Raw genomic sequence first — 17939 nt, forward strand, 5'->3', positions numbered from 1 at the left:
GAAACATTCAGTTTTTACATACATGGCTGCTTGTTTACCTGGGGTATAAATGTGAAAATAAAATGGCCTGTGTATGTATAATGTATAATGTGACACTGTAGCCACTGTAGTCTTGAAGAGTGGCTGAGACACTCTTCAAGACTACAGTGGCTACAGTGTCACATTAGACAAGACAAGAGAGCATGCCATTCAGCTAACGTGGATGTGTGTTGATCTTCTTCTATCAAGAAATGGCTATAAAAAGTAGCCTCTATATTACATATGTGCCTAAATAATAATAATGAAATAACTTTAATAAGACAACTTGAACGACAAACCAAGCTGGAAGACTGCCACCACGCACAGTGAGAAGTATTGCAAGTGAGGCAGATAAAATCTTCACAACTGCACTAAATTATGTAAATTATGCTTCTGGCATGTAGTGAAAATGGCTGTATATTTAAGAAACACTATTATATAAACTTCTAGAACTGATACAAAGGCCACACACACAATAAAAGCTGGAGCGAGATGTTTTCGTAATGAGCTGCAAAGCTTGAATACAGAACCGAGTCCAGGCGTTGTGGACCTTATGGCTGAGAAAATAATAAGGGCTGCTGTTTTAACTCCGGCCTTTGACCACCACTGTGTTCTGGTCTCAAAGTAACACCAATTAGCTGGTGCTGATCAGCTTAGCTGGTCAGACTTCTCTTTGGAGGATTGTTTAATTAAATTTCATACACCTCTGCTTGTATATGTTGCGCTGTGGTGTGGAATATTTACATCACAATAAAAGAAGCTCAGGCACTTACAAAGGAAACTCAGCCATAGCCGTGACAGTGAAACACATAAGATGTTCAAGTAAAAAAATAAAAAAAAAATTTCACACTTTCATTGAAAACCAAATCACATAAATCGTGTGAGCCTTGAGTTAGTGGACTTTTTTTTTTTAAGTAATCACCATTATACCTTACAGTTTAATTAAGTGGTGGTGTAATTTCAGAAATGGAGTGGGATTTTTTTTTTTTTTTTTGAGTATCATTTTTCAAACGGGGCTTTCTAAAACAGGTTCCATGATTATAATTGTTCTCATAATGAGAAGATAAGCAGCTATAAATCTCTCTGATAACATCTCTCTCTTTCCCGGCATCGATCCACCGCCGTCCTTTTATTCCTTCATCTTTCTGTCGGCTTCCTCTGTCTGTCAGCCCCATCCAACATGCTCCATTATCGGTATTCATCGATGTTTCTCCCTCCTTGTGAGAGTCTATGTAGCACACATGGACAGACACCTGGGAAAACATTTAAACATGTGCAGCTAAGCAGCCTTCACTCCATGCCAAACACTTTGCCTCCATGTCAGATCTGGTCACGTCTCAGTGCCCTGACTGGGTTGTCTGTCTCTGTCTCTTTGGTGTTTGTGACTCCTTGTCTTGGGGAGAGAATTGTGCTGTCACTTTGGATCATAGACATGATCCCTTTATCTGCTTGCCTTGCCTTGTGATATTCTGTCAGTGCAGCTCATCATCGTTTGTCCATCTTCTCCAAGTTGTCTGTCACAGAACCGGGTCTTCTTTTGGCCACACTTCAGTTCACAGGCACTGATTGCTGACACTAAGGCTAAACTTTTAATAATGCATTTGAAGCGTTCTTTTTTCAGCGTGGAATGGCACAATTTCAATCATCTTATAAAAGGTATAAATGTCCCTCAAGAAGTTTCAAGTAAACAAAAGGTTATGACATTGTTCTAATTCGTTTTTCTGATCACTCACCATGTCAGAATTGGTGGATATTATTAAAGTTAGTTTGTTTGCATAGAGCCCGTAAACTTACAATGAGTTTAAGGTCACGGCCATCCCACAGGCCTGATTTTAATCTGCCCAGTCTAAACCAGTTTATATGTTTAGGATCACTGTCCTAATTGCACACACCGTCGTGTCCGAGCTTCACTGCTACTGTGTGTGGAAGTACTGTGTGACTTCCAGAAATGCATATAAAGAATGTTATCTCACAAGATAAAACTGTGGTCTGTTTCAGTTATTGACTGATGTCAGAAATGTATCAGCCAAAGGCCCAATGCCTCCTCTTATTGTTTTAGAAAAAAAATGTTTTTATCATGCAAAATTAAGGATTTTAGGGGTTTTCTTTTTTTGGAGGGGGCGGGGGGTGTTTGGCTTTTACTTGATAGTATTGTACAGTGCAAGGTGATGACAGTGATGATTGGTGTCTCCTGGCATCACCTGATAGCTGATCTTTAGCTATTAATGAGATACATCAAACTCAAATATAAAGTTAACTAAACTATTCTTAACTCAATTGTCTGCTATCTTGCTGTTCTTTCATTGGAGGTAAAAGCAAAAATGAATTTCTTCTAATGTTTCATTTTCAGGCATGTAAGACTTACATCTACTATTCAAAGTGTTGATTATTTTATGTACAAAATCATTGTTGTATTCTTACAGATGCCTCTTCACGTGTTTTCACACCTTATTAAATTATGCAGTTCTTTATCCTTTCATCATACTGCGCATATGTTTATGCTTTTACTTTTTCTGAGGTAGTGAAAGCTCATTTCGGCTCTTTTGTAGTTAAAGTGTATCTACCCCGTGTGAGGCGGTTTCTTGTTATCTAACAGCACAGGAGCAATTTTTGTCCTTCTGTTCTCCTTAAAACGTGCAGAGCTCTCTCTGTCAGATGGGTCCATGCGTCATTAACCTTCTTTTGCCTGGTCGTGCTGTGGGGCTGCAGGCCAGGATGCAGCAGCCTGTGGCTGGATGGAGCAGGGTTCACAAACCTGCTCACATCTGTCAAATCCTCCACAGACCCACAGAGACGCCATCTGCACCGAATTTATCTGAGAGAACAGCAGGCACAGGTCTCTTTTGGCGTCACTCCTTTTCATCTTCACTGTGATCTCTTGTTTTCCCCACAATTATCAGTGTAGATGCATTAGATGCATTTCTTTAAATTGTAATGGCTTCGGATGTGTGTATTTTTACAGGGGCCCTTGGGGGGGATTCCTCTGTTATCTTATTTTTTTGTTAGACATGCTGTTTGTCACCTTCCAAAATAAACCACTGCCCTGAATCACACTTACAAAGACAGTGTATCCACCAGGTGTTACCTTGTTGTTGTTTTTGTTGTTGTTGTTGTTATTTTTGTTGTTGTAATTACCGTCCATCTGAAATGTTTTTTTTTTTTTTTTGGAATAGGACTACTGGTGGTGTATTTGCTAAAGTTCAGGCCATTGTTGGGATGCGTCGCCTCATTCTTTGACTGATCTTATGCTCCTCTGTGCAGCTGTTTATACCACCTTTGCAGAAATGTTCACACACGTTTGAATTTTTTCACATTTTGTCACATTATAACCTGAAACTTCCATCCTGACTTATTTAATGGGATTTTAGGTGACATAGCGACACAAAAAGTAATAAATAAATACAAATTGTATCAAAAAGGTGAGGATTTTGATTTGTTTAAAGATGAAAATCAGAAAAATGTTGCACGCAGTTTGTATTCCGCCTCCTTACATCAGATACCCTTAAATAAAATCCAGCATCTCCAGCTATTTTCAGTCCCCTTGTGTGCAAGTTGCAGCCAGCTGGTTTATGAAGGCTTACAATGTTTATAAGCATCAAGTAACACGCCATGACAGCTTGTAAAGAAATTTAAAGATGAGTTTATGGCGCACAGAATCTGGTTAGAAATATTGGGAGATAAACACAAGGTTGAGCTAAGAAAAAAAACTAGAGGCTGGTTTGACTAAAAACTAGACACACAACAGGAAAACCTGATATTTCTGTCCCAGACACTCTCCACTCAATTCAGCAGAATTAGATAAGGATAACAAAACCTGCAGTCGTGAGATATCACCTCCCAAAGAATGTATTCAGCAAATATAGCACATTTACAGTGACAGTTATTGAGACGGGGGGTCGAATACATACCTTTACCACAGTATGTGCTAAATTCTGTTGGTCTGTCACATAAAATCCCATTAAAACCACAATAAAACACAGACTAAAAGTAGTATATGAATACTTCAGCAAGGTGCTGTATCAGTGGTAATTGTTGCTTACCACTGGTATGATTCAGTTTCAATAAATCTGAACTAATCTACTGGTTTTTTTTTTTTCATTGTTATCATTTTGAAGGCGCTCCATCGGCTTTAAATTTAAATATCTTCCCTGGTCCATTTGCACAGACTGTTTGTTTAAAATGTTTCATACATCCAGAGGTTCAGACTGTGAACTAGATGTATTTGATTCATGTTGTGTTTTCTCCCACCCACTCCTTGATGTTCACTGGCTGTAACAACCCACACACACACACACACACGCACATACACGCACACGCACACACACATTGGATTTATCCAGCCGCTCTCCTTTTGATCACCCTCATGGCCCCATTCGGACTGCTGCTGCTCCACGTCGTTGTGCTTTGGCGTGTGGTTGGTTGGAGGTTTTTATTGACTGGGGGCCTGGTTGTCTCCCCAGGTCTCCTCCACCCCGAACAACAAGACATCCGACCCCGCCACCCCCGCCGCCAAGGCCAGAGTGAGTCTCTGCCACCTCACACACCACTGCATTCTTCCAACCTATCTGCATTCCTCATAAAATGCCACTCATCCCATCTACATCCACTCAACACACACACCACGACTTGATGTTCATATAAACATTACAAGCTACACTTTGCTTTTGTTTTATGTTTGTGCTATTTCCACTGTTGGTTATTAGAGTTATGAATGGATGAAAAAAATCTGAACTTAGTAGTAAAAGTAGAAGTTGCTCGTAATAGTAGCACATTCTACTGTCTTGTGTTTGTGTCGGACTGCGTTGAGCTTTATGTTGATTATTTTTAAGAAGTGAAATAGACCAAAACTAATATGTTATCAACAGGATTTCTCTGGGTTGAAGTAGTATTTATGATTTGGGCCCAGAGTCCAGACTGGAATCTGATGAAGAATTTGTGGAGAGAACTAAAAATTAGGGTGATGGCATGGAGGCATTCTATACTCAAAGACTTGGCGCTTACTTCCAAAGATAAATCATCAGGATGCTGATGGAAACATGCAAAAAGCTGCTCAGGAGCCATACGAAGAGTTAGTTGTAATGTTAATAAAACATTTTCCAGAAAGATAAACGGTAGAAGTAATTTTTGATACAAATTTTTAAAGTAAAATGTAAATAAAAATGTTCTTTTGTAAATTGTTTCTTTTGCATTATTTTATTATCTTCGGATTGATCAGAAATATTTTCACCTAAGATCTGCGAGCAGTAAGAGTAATTTTGAGCTTGAAAACGACTGTAAACTGGCTCAAATGGTTTAAAATATTCAAATTAACAATTTCAACCTTGCTTCTTGAAAACCTGTGTGATTTACTATAGTGACATAAAATGAATGATGATTTCTGTGTGATTTCTCTCCATATCCAGTTTTTTTTTTTTCTTCTTTTGTTTTTTTACTGTACAAATAGGTAAAAGTATGGATAGCATTTTTGACCAGCAGGGATATTTTTCACCTTTACATAACATGTTGTTGATTTCACTGCACCACAACCAATACCACTCATCCTCTAACTCAACCAATTCCATTTCTCAAACATCCGCATCCACTCACACCGTCTACAGGACGTACCAATTGACCCACGTTGTTTTATGTGACATCTTGTATAAAATGGAGTCGATCAAAATCTTCTCTCTGTTCTTCTGTCGTCTCCGGCTTTGCCTCCAGTGACGCCTGATTTAAGTGCAGCCATGGATAAATATCTCTGTTTTTTTTTTCCCTCCATTTTCTGTGCACTTGTGCACATCAATCCTAAGAATAAAACAAAGCAAAAGAAACGTTTCAAAGTTGCACTTTTAATTAGCAGGCTAAAGGAAATCTGCCAGCATGTCAAGCTGAAAATCCGAGACGGTGGCTTTGCTTTCCTTACTGTGTGTCTGTGTTTTTTTTCCTGAACCATTTCTTTCATCTCTCAGTTACAGTGACGGTGAAGACAGCTACCGGACTTTGAAGGCAACAAAAAAAAAAAAAAAAAGACGCCTAAGAAATAAACATTGTGAACTCTGGGCTGTTTTTTGTGGACTTTAACTTTTTACATTTACTGGCACAAATCTATTTTACTTGGATTTTATGTGACAGGCCAACACAGAGCAGTGCACAATAATGACAAGAAAAAAAAAAGAATAATTGGGTTTAGCACATTCTTTTACAATAACAATCATAAGTGTACGAATTCAACCAACCCTCCCACCCACGTCCAGACTTTCTAAAATCATCTTTTGCAGCAATTACAGCAGCAATTAGTATGTCTGTACAAGCCTTGCACATCTAGAGACTGAAATTTGTGTTTGTCCTTACTTACAGAACAGCCCAAGCTCAGTCAGATTAGACACCATGAGTGAAAATCAGCTCCCTGGTTTTACCACAGAAAATTAATTTGATGTACAGTTGAACTATGCTTTGACCTGAATCATTAACAATCTCTGCTCCTGCCCCTGAGTTACAACAGAGCTAGGTGGATGTTCATTTCTTGTTGTTTCGCAGCCTAACTCTGATTTTAAACGTCTCAGCAGCTTCACTTTCCTTTGTCTCACTAACACTGCTTATTCACCAATTTTTCTCTAACAAACATCAAACTCTGACAAGAGAGCCTCTCTCAAAACATCCGGACTTATGCTGAAATTACGCACAATTGGACTTTGTTTGCTGAGTACTTGATTTCTGAAGGGATTTGATTGTAATTGGGGCTATCAGGTTAAGAGAGGCTGAATACGAACGCACACCTCAACTTCTCCTTTTTTATGTTTTGAAACCTTTTCAAACCATGCATCACTTTTCTTCCACTAATATGCATCACTTTATTTTGGCCTGTCAGAGAAAATCCCTAAACAACATTGAAATATGTGGTTTTGACTTCACAAAATGTGAAAACCATATTCAACAGACAAAGTACTTAGTAGGTACCATCAACTCTGTCCGAGAATTTAGTTTTTCACATCATCATATTGAAGTTTTGACTCATCTTACTGCATGAAACGAATGAATAAGGTGACGGCAGGTTCAGGTGTCTTGCAACTGAAGGTTGTGGGATCAGTTCCTCCTTTCTCATTTGTCCGCTGCCTGCTAATCTGTGTATCATGTATCAATGTGCTTTTGAGTGCGAATCTGGCTCTGATCACTACGACCGCTGCAAAAGTTCAGCCCATAAATATTATGGATTACAAACGAACCTTAACACCACAGCAACTTAATTTGTCTGCTTAGAATGAATAATTTTTTTTTTTTTTTTTTTCTAGCGCAACATAAATGAGAAAAAAAACACAGCGGGAGAAGGTGTTTGTACCCAGCTGCTCCTGTGTGTGTGTGTGTGTGTGTGTGTGTGTATGCTCACGTGATAAGTGTATGTGCGCTAGCGGTGCTTAGTGAGTCATCCGTCGCCTGTTCCACCTGCGTCATCATGCTGTGTTTTATCCAAGCGAAGGAGACTTAGACACAAAGAGATTGGAGGAACCCGCCTTAACGTCTGCTGCTGGGCGTTTTTACTTCACACTACGAGCGCAGAGGCAACAAATGAAACGTTTATCTTTATGTCGAATACGTAGTAGAGATCCATGTGATTCATTTCTGCCGGCTTGCTTGGTTTTATTCTCAAAAGTCTTTAGCCAACACTAGTAATAAATTGTCTCCTTGAACTCAAATTCATTGCCTACAATTGAGTCACCTCAGTGCACAACAAGAAATGTGTTTCNTCTTNGTCATTATATTTACTCCCTTTTTTACAGCGCAATAAATGATTTGCAGTTAAGAAGTTATTTTCTTAAGATTAGGATTTACTAAATAAAACCTTTTGAGCTGCAATCGGTATAAAAATATAGATAATGTCACTTTAATTAAGCAGCATCATATCCATGTTTCATTATCCATGATTGAAGCAAAAACACCTTCAAGGTTTGGAATATTTCTTTTCGCCTCATTTCAGATGACTTTGAATTTTCAGATGAGATATTCTCCTTAAATCATGTGTAAAAATATAATGCTTTTGCTGTGCTTACACACAAATGTAAAATGTGTAACATAATTTAAAAACGTTTTCCTAAAAGCATCAAATCTTAAAATCTTTCCTACTGTGACGTATTGAATGTCAGTTAAATGACAAACATGTAATGTACCGGTATTTCTATTTTTATCTTGACATGGATTAACAAAAGACCAATAGAAGTTTTCTCTATTTTTTGTTTGTTTGTTTTTTTTGTTTCAGATCATTTTAGCTACTTTAGTTGGGCTACCTGTTCATTAGTCATTCAGCATTCAGCTGCTTTACAAACATGCCTAACAGTGTGTGTGTTTTGTTTTGTTTTTTTGTATTTGAATTTGTCTTTCTTGTAAGTGTAACAAAAGTGTAGGAGTCTTCTTTCAGCCATCTGATCAGCAGTGTGCAGCAGTAGATTGGGTATGGGGAGCAGTGAGAGTAAGCAGAATACAAAGTCAAAAAGCACTCATTTAATGTTCATCATGTTTAACCTTAAAGGTGAGTTACAGGTTTGCTTTGGAGCTCAGCCTCTTGTCTCAGGTTTTTTTTTTTTCTTCTTCCCATAATTCAGACGTCTCAGCCAAACAAATGTGCATAGCAGCAGGTTGTTTAAAAAACAAAATCATGGGCACAAAGCTACATCAGAAAGTTTTGAAAGTTAGCAGCCTCGTCTGTCACTTTCTGTTTCGTTTGTTTTGAGAGGCACCAATTATAAAATCACAGATTTTTTTTTTTTTTTTTTTTTGCTGCATGTGCTCGGTCTCATTTTCACTGGTTTTCTGTGCTGTTTTAATGTAGCTAATGCATTTTATGGAAGCACTCTTGTTATTCTGTCAGAATGCACCCCCTGCCCTTCCCCCCTTTTAAAGAAGCATTCCCTAAAAATGTGCAATTAACAATGCTTTCAAGAACCACTGAGCTAACATAACAAAGCAACTGAATAACAGAATCTCTTCCATAGTTTTAGTACAAGTCTACTCTGTTTTTGGCCATCTAAAGCCGCCAGCTGATCTGCTCTTTTCTGCTGCTCCTTTCTTTCTTTCTCCTCTCTTTTTCTTTCTCTTTTTTTTTCTCTCTTTCTGTCTTTCGCTTTTCTGTGTGTATGTGTGTGTGTCTGCCTGCCTGCCTGTCTTTAGGTTCAGATAGTGCACAAAAAGCTGGACTTCAGCCACGTCACCTCCCGCTGTGGCTCCAAGGACAATATCAAACATGTCCCTGGAGGTGGCAATGTAAGTACTGCTGGAGCCAAGGGGCAAGACTCTGGATCGGTTGGACGCATTTGCATCTCTCCTTTTTTATATATATGTATATGTATATACAAGCCCTCACAGCTTGCTTTAAAGCCAAATGTTTCAAAGAGATTCATTTGCTCTGACGCAGAATGGACGATCTGGATCTGTCAATCTTCGCTGATTGGGTCTGATCTAGAAACTATTGGCGTGTCCATCAGAGCGAGGAGGAAATTGAGTTCAACTATAAAGCCGCCTTCTCCTATATCAAACGTTTAAATGAAACTGATCGTCTTCAAAGTGGCCTGGAATTGAAGCATTGTAATTAGCACATCAGTGGCCCCCACTGTTTGCACTTTTGATTGATTTTACTTTTGAGCGTCCACCCCTCCGGTTCTTCTTCCCATCTGCTTTAAACACCTGCTGCTCTATCCCATTGCATCTCTTGGCTGCTCTCAACAACGGCTTTGCCAGCTAAGGCTTGTGAATAAAACACCAAAGGTTTTATTGTATTAATATATAGTGAGGAATTATGTACCAAGTCAGTCTAAGGATTAAGCAAGGCTAATTTACCCTGTTTTAGACTATCAACCTGCACATATTGTGCACCATTTTACGTTTGATTTATATAAATGTGTGCATGTTGTGATCATGTGATGCCTGAAAAAAGACATCGTGTCTAAAATAAATCCAAATCCCATGGGAACTCCCCCGCCCCCCATTTCCTACAGTACTATAATTAAAAAGCAGCAAATGCATCATAATATAAAAACAAACAAAAAAAAAACATGACAAACAAAGGACAAATAAAGTATGTTCAAAATGTTTCACTATGAAATTTAAGCTGAATGGCATTCTCCTGTATTCTGCATACATACAGTAAAAGCATGACGCTGGCACCTCGAAAAAGTAAATGGGTTTTGCTGTTAAGCTGAGCGGATGCTGAAGTGCTACGTTCCGCGCTGGATCTGGTGATTTAATGGGCAGCATTGTGATCTGTGTTCTCCTCCAGGTGCAAATCTTGAATAAGAAGGTTGACGTGAGCAAGGTGACCTCAAAATGTGGCTCCAAGGACAACATCAAACATAAGCCAGGTTCAACTTTAAACTCTTCTGGGGGGGGGGTTCCTCCCTTCAAACTCTCAACTTCCTCCATTGTGTTCTCACGGTCGCTTTCGTTTTCCTGCTCCAGGCGGTGGTGACGTGAAGATCGAATCCCACAAGGTCAACATCAAGGCCAAGTCTAAGATCGGATCCCTGGACAACGTGGGACCAGGCAGCGAGCAGACAAATGGACACAAGGTTAAATTTAAACACAGTCTGCAGTGTTGTGTTTTTTTCATAGCTAAGTCTGGTCCTGCTGACTCACTGTGCTGCTTCTGCCTATCGCCACTAGGTGGTGTGAGAGTTCAAGAGTTGGCTGTGAGAAAAACATTTTTTTTTTGTTTTGTTTTCTGCCCACCTGTCTGTGTGTGTCCTTGTGCTCGTCTATATTTGGCCGCAGGAGGAAAAAACAGGAGAGAAGACATCTCCACCCGCAAGTGGCGCCCCACAACAAACAACCGCACCGGCAGGCGTTGCCAAGGAGAACGGCATGAAGGAGCCCACTCCTTCTCCTTTTGGAGGAGACGGTCTAAAGGAGCCCCTAAGCATAGACAAACGCATCACTGAGAAAAGTGGGTGCAAAATCCTACACAGTGCTCATTTTGGCGAAATTGTAAAAGCTTATTTGTGATTTTAACTTTTCAGTTGTTGCTTTACTTGTCGAGCTTTGTTCTCGCACAGCACAGTTATGTGACAGATGAGCTACACTCAGAGGAAAGAGGAGGTAACAGCAGATTCCTTGTTTGTGGTTAACAACCCAGAACAAGACTGTGTTTGAACACAGAGCTGAATCCTCTACTGTAGTGCCTTTCACAAATCTTCATACTCATAAATATTTGTCACTCTGTGTCATGGTGCAACCACTAGCGTCGTTGTACTTTGTTTTTATTTGATCTGTTAGGCCAGCAGACCTAAGTCGTTGCCCTTCTTTGCAAGATAGCTGAAACTTGATTAGATGTAATGGAGAGCATATATGATCAGCATTTTTCTGGTGTTGCTGCTGATTCTGATTGGATTTAGGTCAGGGCTTTAACTAGCGAGTTCTAGCACATGAACTTGGTTTGATCTAAACTAGAGCTGGAAAATATTTGCTAATGAGAATAGGTGAACTTTTTGTCCTGGAGGTTAGGTACCAGAAACGAGAGAGAGAGCTCCTCCAAGTCGGTCAGATATTGCTTATTATCTTGGAACCAGTGAGGAGTGGTTTCGGTTGTCTGCATATTAAGCATATTAAATCAAGGTATAACTGCAAATGCATCCCGGAGTGTATTTTTTATGATTTTTTTTTTTCTTTGAACAGACCTAGGTGGTGTACATGCTCTGCTGCAGTGATAAAAATAGCCAACAAATGAAATTATGAGTAGACCTTCAGAGTAGAGATTAACAGGTCTTTGTAGATGAATTACTCTTCATTACTGCAACAGGCCACCAGACTGTGAGATCAAAGACAGCGGGAATCTTCCACCTCATGCTGGTATCAGATTTGGCTTATTTGATTTATGGCTGCAGCACTATTTTCTTTATTCAACCTTTATTTTACTAGGATAAAATCCCACTGAGATTAAAACCCTATTTTCAAGTGAGTCCTGGCCAAGAGGGAGGACTCCACCTGCCAGTGCCCTTCTACTGACCCCAATACCATTAAAAAAATAAACTTTTTGACCTATCACTCCAATGAAACTCCACTAAACAGCAGCAAACTATTAATTACAGACCATCTGTCCAGAATTTTTTAAGCTTGTCGTTGCCATTTTCAGCATCTCTCCAGGTTCTGTGTGTTTCTTGCGTTTTCTGAGTCTGTTGTTCTTGTTTTTCTGCAGACTGAGTCCCTGTGAGCTCCAGATAGTGGTGGGACATGCATGACGCTCACTGACCTGCCAGTCAACTGACCAACAAAATTACCACGGCACAGTCTCTTCCCTCTGGCCCCGCCCTTCACCTCACCCACTGCAGCATCGAATCAACCGATTGCCTCTCAGTGTTTCTCTGAGGTCCGCCTGCCAGCGTCCTCCTACCAACCCCGATCTTTGACCTCTAAAAGCACCCGAGCTGACATTTTGCCCTGTAACCTGCAAAGAAGACCACTTGTTGTTTGTCTACACATCTCTTTGTGGGGTTCCACCAGCTTGAATATCTCGTTAACCACAGACATAGTTAAGTTTCACCCCTGTTCACAAAATCTAACAATCCAGACACAGAAAATACCCTTAAGCAGAGTCACCCACTTCAGATATTGTTCAACCTACGAGTCTCAGTGCTGATAAAACACTTTTCTCGGATCTCTTCGGAAAGCCTTCACCTTCCAAAACTCCACTGATGTTCTAACCGTGTCAGTAGAACTGTACTTCACTTCCAGTTCAGTCCGTCATCTAGTCTTTCTTATTGGTATTCAACAGCTCACACTATTTAACCACACTCGTTATGATATGGTTAATATGGTTTATTCAGTGAAAAAACTAACTGCAGTGAGGTTTTTAACACCTTATTAACATTTTCCTGATAGACTTGGTAGAAGTGGTTGCAGAGAACACCATGGAGTTGTAATCGGCTTAAAAGTGTTTTACTAAAAGGATCTAATAAAGTTCAAAAGCTCACTTAGTGTATTTTTGTCAGACGTAGGCTGCACATTAAGATGAGAGAAGTGCCAAGAAACCAGCTTATGACAGAGTAATCAACCTGTTTTTCAGCTCGATTGTCCGCTATCAGTCGGAAATTCAAAAACCGGATCATTTTCATGAACATGCCATATTTCTACTTGGGGAAGAAAACTTAAAATTAGCTATTTTCACTAGTGAGATGTTCAAAACTGAAGTCAGAGGTAGATGGGAAGCTCTTTAAAAGGAATCTGTATTTTCTATGACGTGCCAAGATGTGTCTGCGTGTTATTCAGGTTGCGAGAGAGTGAAACTTTTCAAGCAGATAACATTAAGGCCAAACATATGTCTTCATAGTTGCCGTGTTTTATCCTTTCAAGCTTTCAAACTCTGTCTTTTAGTTGGAGGCATTATTAAAAATGTGATTACCTCAAAGGAACGTCAAAAGAGGAAGGATGGAGAACGTTTGAAGCTTCTCTGAGTGGTCTTGGCTTTAAATTGATGATACTGTTGTAAGTTGGGGTTGTAACAGGAAGACCCTAGTCCCTTTTGTTTGTTATCTTATGTTGCCCCCTTTTTAAATCAACAAACATAAAGGAATTGGTACACTGTGTACTTCTTTAAACTGTTGTTGCAGACAGTATTTATCATCTGGTTATGGAAAATGTTCTGGCAGAATTGATGTTGTGATCTAGAAAACAAAGATTAGAAGCTTTTCCAGTGGCTATCGCGAGCATGTCTTAACCCCAAATAGGCAACATTTAGAATAATTATTGTGCCAAGTTGTACACAAATATGGGTATTAATAAACAGTCTGGAAATAATGCTTATGAAGATGCAGCAATCTTTAGTTTTTTACCGTATTAAACATTTAATTGAGGTTGATCTCGTTCGGTGCAGTTGAAAAGGCAAAAGAAAAAAAAAAAAACAGTTCTCCTACGTCAGACTCATTTAAGCACTTCCAGACATTCAGACATATATATTACTCTGTTCAACACATGTTTCTGCCTTTCTACTCATGACGCTAACCTTTTTATAGTCCACCCCACCCCCTTCCTGCACACCTGCAACCCCTGTGAGGGAGCTGTTACTCTGAGATGTGTCTGGTCTACAATCATTAGAGAAAAGCAGGCATAGGGTATGCCATACCCCTTCTTTCCTTCGTGAATCTGTTGCTCCTCCTGGTTATGTGCGTCACCAGATCTGAGGGTTGAAAGCCCTCGCTGCAGGCAATGAACCACGCACACACACACATATATATATATATATATCTATAGGATAAGTTCACACACGCATACACATCGGTGTGCCTGAGCACCGAACAGTCACACACCAAAAGCCACCACTTTGTGGTTGGGTAGTTCACACTGACATACTAATATTGCTGAAACAATGGTTTGTTTCATTGTCATTGTTGCATATTTTACCACACTGGCTTCCCATGTTGCAGCGTCTCTGCATCTCTTTCCTCTTCCTGTGTCTTTCTCCAGCTTTCTGACAGCAATACAGTAATATTATAAACGAAGGCTTCTTGTCACCTGCGCATTTACGTGACACAAAGACAGAAAGAGGACAGAGAGCGGCTGAAGTGAAGAGAAGTTCAGAGAGAGGAGACAGTTGATCTATAGGAGGAATAACAACATAGCATTCATGTTTAAAACTTTATGGTCATTTAGGGGTTTTTCTGTACACAATAAAATCCTCCCGCTTACAGTGAGACTCAGAGGAGCAGATCGTTAGGCTTCAAGTTTTCTGCTGCTCTTCTTGGCACATATTTTACCCTGACATTTGTATTGTAAATAGATGACAAAAAAAAGGGTTTTTGTTAAAAAAAACTTTTGTGCAGCATGTTTGATTTGCGTTGGATGCCGTTTAAATATACAGAATGTTCTTAAATCGTACAACGCTGGACAGCAGGAACTGCCCAGCTCTAAAATGCCATGACTGCAGCAGCATTTTAGTTAAGCAGATCCCAGAACAGCTCGTATATTTGAAGTTTTCTTTCTAAAATACGTGTCATTTTAAAACTAGGAGAGGCTAAAAGCAGTTTTGTTCACATTTATTATACACATACATTGATCCTTTTTGGAGCAGCTGGCTGGGTTGCTTTAATCATATTCCCTTAAAGTAATTTGCTGTACGTTACTCCTAGTGCAGGCTCCCCTCGACACTGACTTTGATTTAGGCCAAAACGTTTCTGAAAAGTGCTACGCGTCACAAATCGAACATGGGTAGGCCGTGTCCTTCCTGCTCACAGTGATTTCAAGGTTGGGACGGTCTCTGGTGAATACACGGAGGGATTTGCGACATCTCTGTGGCGTACTGTAGTTGTCAGATGTGTGAAGTGTTACTACTGCATTCATCCTGTAGAGAGCGCTGCTTAGCCTCTTGAACACTGATAGTCTGGCTCTGTGACTTTACAAGAAGCTAATCGACAAACATCCCCCACCAGATTTCCCTATCCTGTACTTATTTAAGCTAGCGCTCTGTTATCGTGTCTGGAACACTAAATATTATCAGCACCACATGGCTCGTGTAAAGTTCCCTTATAGGAAAAAAAAAAAAAAAAAAAAAAGGTTTTGTGCACTTTGAACACGGTCTAGTTCATTTCTTGATGCACTCAAGTGATATAGCTGTACTCAAGTTGCTTTACTGCATATTGGTAAAACCTCGTCAGCTGTGTACTGTACGTGTGTGCTTCTGGGAACAAAACCGTCTTGGTAGTTTAGTGAAACTTACGGTGATCAAAGAGCAAGTGATCAACTAGTCAACAGTTAAGTCTAGAAAACTTAAGAACAACATATAGGCGTATTTATTATCGTATTGTTCCTTCCAAACAATTCCCTCGAGTTGCCTGAAAGCAACACACGTGACATGACACATGCGTGGATCATATGTGAAAATATTAATAATAATAATAATGTGAATCTTTCTTTTGTTTTTTGTTTTTTGATTTTATTTTTTGTTTTTTCTTTGCAGGCAGAATAACTGAAATATCAAAGCACTTTGATAGATGTAGGTGCTGGACTGTGTATAGAGGAATAGGAGAAAGTTGTAGTTTTGTTGTGTCTCAGTAGCTCATTGTAAGAGTGCGCCGTCATAATGAGGAGATGAGCTGCTGTTTGGTGGATTTTAGTGGAACTTGGGTTATCGGTGTTGTGCTGCTGGCTTCGATAGTCAAACACTCAGCTCTCCAGGCTGCCCTGATGATATTCTTGTTGACATTCTCCGGGATTTACATTCTGGCCAAGCTGCAAGGTCACATCTACTGAATGGAATCATATATTTTTATCTTCTGCTCAAAAGGCTCACTGAACTCTGAGCCACCTTTCTTTAATATACGGTAGTTTACACACTAGGATAGATGTAACCACTAGATGGGTTAACAAAATGTGCACTATTAGCAGAAGATGGTAGCTTTCAGACTTTATTTACATGCATGAAAACTGCAAATACTAAGTTTTCCATGTGCTGCCATACTAACAGACATGTTCAAAAAGTTGCGCAACAACACTTGGACTCAGTTTGGTTTGTTTGTAATGGAAAAATTAAAATAATGTTTAAAAAAAAATCTAATGGATTAGCACAACGTGACTGGTTTAAAAGATACAGTCAATATGCATTTAATTTATACTCAAAAGTACGACTTTCCGAAGTCAAAATTAATACAACTGCCTTACATTTAATGTTTGGCAATAGCTGTACTTAAAAAAAAAAAGAACTGTTTATCTAAAAGCTTTTATAAACAGAGTACTGCAATCACTTTTAATTAACATGTTGCTATAATGTTTGAAAGTGCAAAATGTAAGACATACATTGTTAACTTACAGGCTAATACAACTTAGCCTGGTTAATAAATCTCTACCAAATTCAAACATTTTTTTGTTCCTTATTTAGATTAACTTTGTTTTGACTGATATAAGAAATTGTTCAATAAGCGACTTGGTCAAATCAAGGGAAATGGGGAATATAAAATCAATATTTTTCAAAAGCAGGAGTGTTTTTGTCATATTATCTTTTATTAAATAAATAATCTATATATATTTATTGCACCAGGCCACTAAAAATCTAATTCTACATAATACTTATCTGTAATGTACAGCTTTCAAACTGATATTATTATTGCTTAAATCTACAGTTTAGGTGTTCAGTAATGGACCATTAAATCTTCCAAGATTATAAAAATTTAATAGGATTGCAGTGCTTATTATTTAGTAAAGCATTATTTAGTGAAAGAGGATATGGGAAGAAGTTAATGTTGCTTTGCAGCTTGGACAAAAGGTAATAACCAGATTCACTCTAATATCAACTCACAATGGTTTCGTGTAGCCTTTTAACAACACCCTTCCACTAGTATCTCACACTGTCCCTTGTACATAATCAACACTGTGTTTTTATCACCCCAGAAGTATTTAATTAAAGTTAAAAACAATAGAGAAATGGAAAAAAAAAACATCTTACGTTTTAACAGGATGTTGTGGATGTTGCCAGTTGAACATACCCGTTCACGTAAACCTGCAACAGCTTAGCTCAATTAAGGTGTTATTGTAAGAGTGAAAGAGCAAGTAAGGAAACATGTACTGTTTTTCTTTCCTTTTTCAGAGTCTGCCTTTTTTCACCAAGGAAAGGGCTGATGAAGTTTCAAGAATGTTTTTTAAAATGTGTTCAACATTCTGAATACATGTGTGAGGTTGTCTCTGTTCTGTTTTCAGAAGATCGATTAAACACGACGACACTAATTACTGGTTTCAGGAAGTAGTGACGTGTAATCGGTGTGAAATGCACCGACGCGTACTGGCGGCCTGATCTGTCTGATGTCTACCACAACAGAGTGAGAGTACTGAAAACCAAACTTTGTGTGTTTTGGCATGTAGTGTGGACTCATGTCCTGTATTAGACCGCCCCCCTGAACTAGCACAGTGACATAACTACCAACACAGGACTGAGTTAGGGCAAGTCTTGGACCAAATTGTTTCTTCACTGTCAACAGAAT

At 39.1% G+C, this 17939-nt stretch overlaps 1 protein-coding gene across 7 annotated transcripts in view; it reads left to right on the plus strand.

Annotated features, from left to right (window-relative positions):
* The window catches only part of LOC106965048 (microtubule-associated protein 4-like), a 57479-nt gene extending 45094 nt beyond the window's left edge, over positions 1–12385 (plus strand). For 5 of the 7 annotated variants that reach the window (XM_015060929.1, XM_015060925.1, XM_015060924.1 and 2 more), the window contains 6 exons: positions 4479–4538; positions 9157–9249; positions 10262–10343; positions 10441–10550; positions 10753–10924; positions 12173–12385. In XM_015060929.1, the coding sequence (XP_014916415.1) occupies positions 4479–4538; positions 9157–9249; positions 10262–10343; positions 10441–10550; positions 10753–10924; positions 12173–12177 (522 nt within the window). In that variant the 3' untranslated portion in view covers positions 12178–12385. The remainder of the gene's footprint in view (positions 1–4478; positions 4539–9156; positions 9250–10261; positions 10344–10440; positions 10551–10752; positions 10925–12172) is intronic. The other 2 variants (XM_015060926.1, XM_015060928.1) reach the window with 2 other exon arrangements.
* The last annotated feature ends 5554 nt before the right edge of the window (positions 12386–17939 follow it).

This window comes from Poecilia latipinna, unplaced genomic scaffold, assembly GCF_001443285.1.
Source record: "Poecilia latipinna isolate Pla-1442-1.1 unplaced genomic scaffold, P_latipinna-1.0 Scaffold1756, whole genome shotgun sequence".
NCBI classification, from domain to species: Eukaryota; Metazoa; Chordata; class Actinopteri; order Cyprinodontiformes; family Poeciliidae; genus Poecilia; species Poecilia latipinna.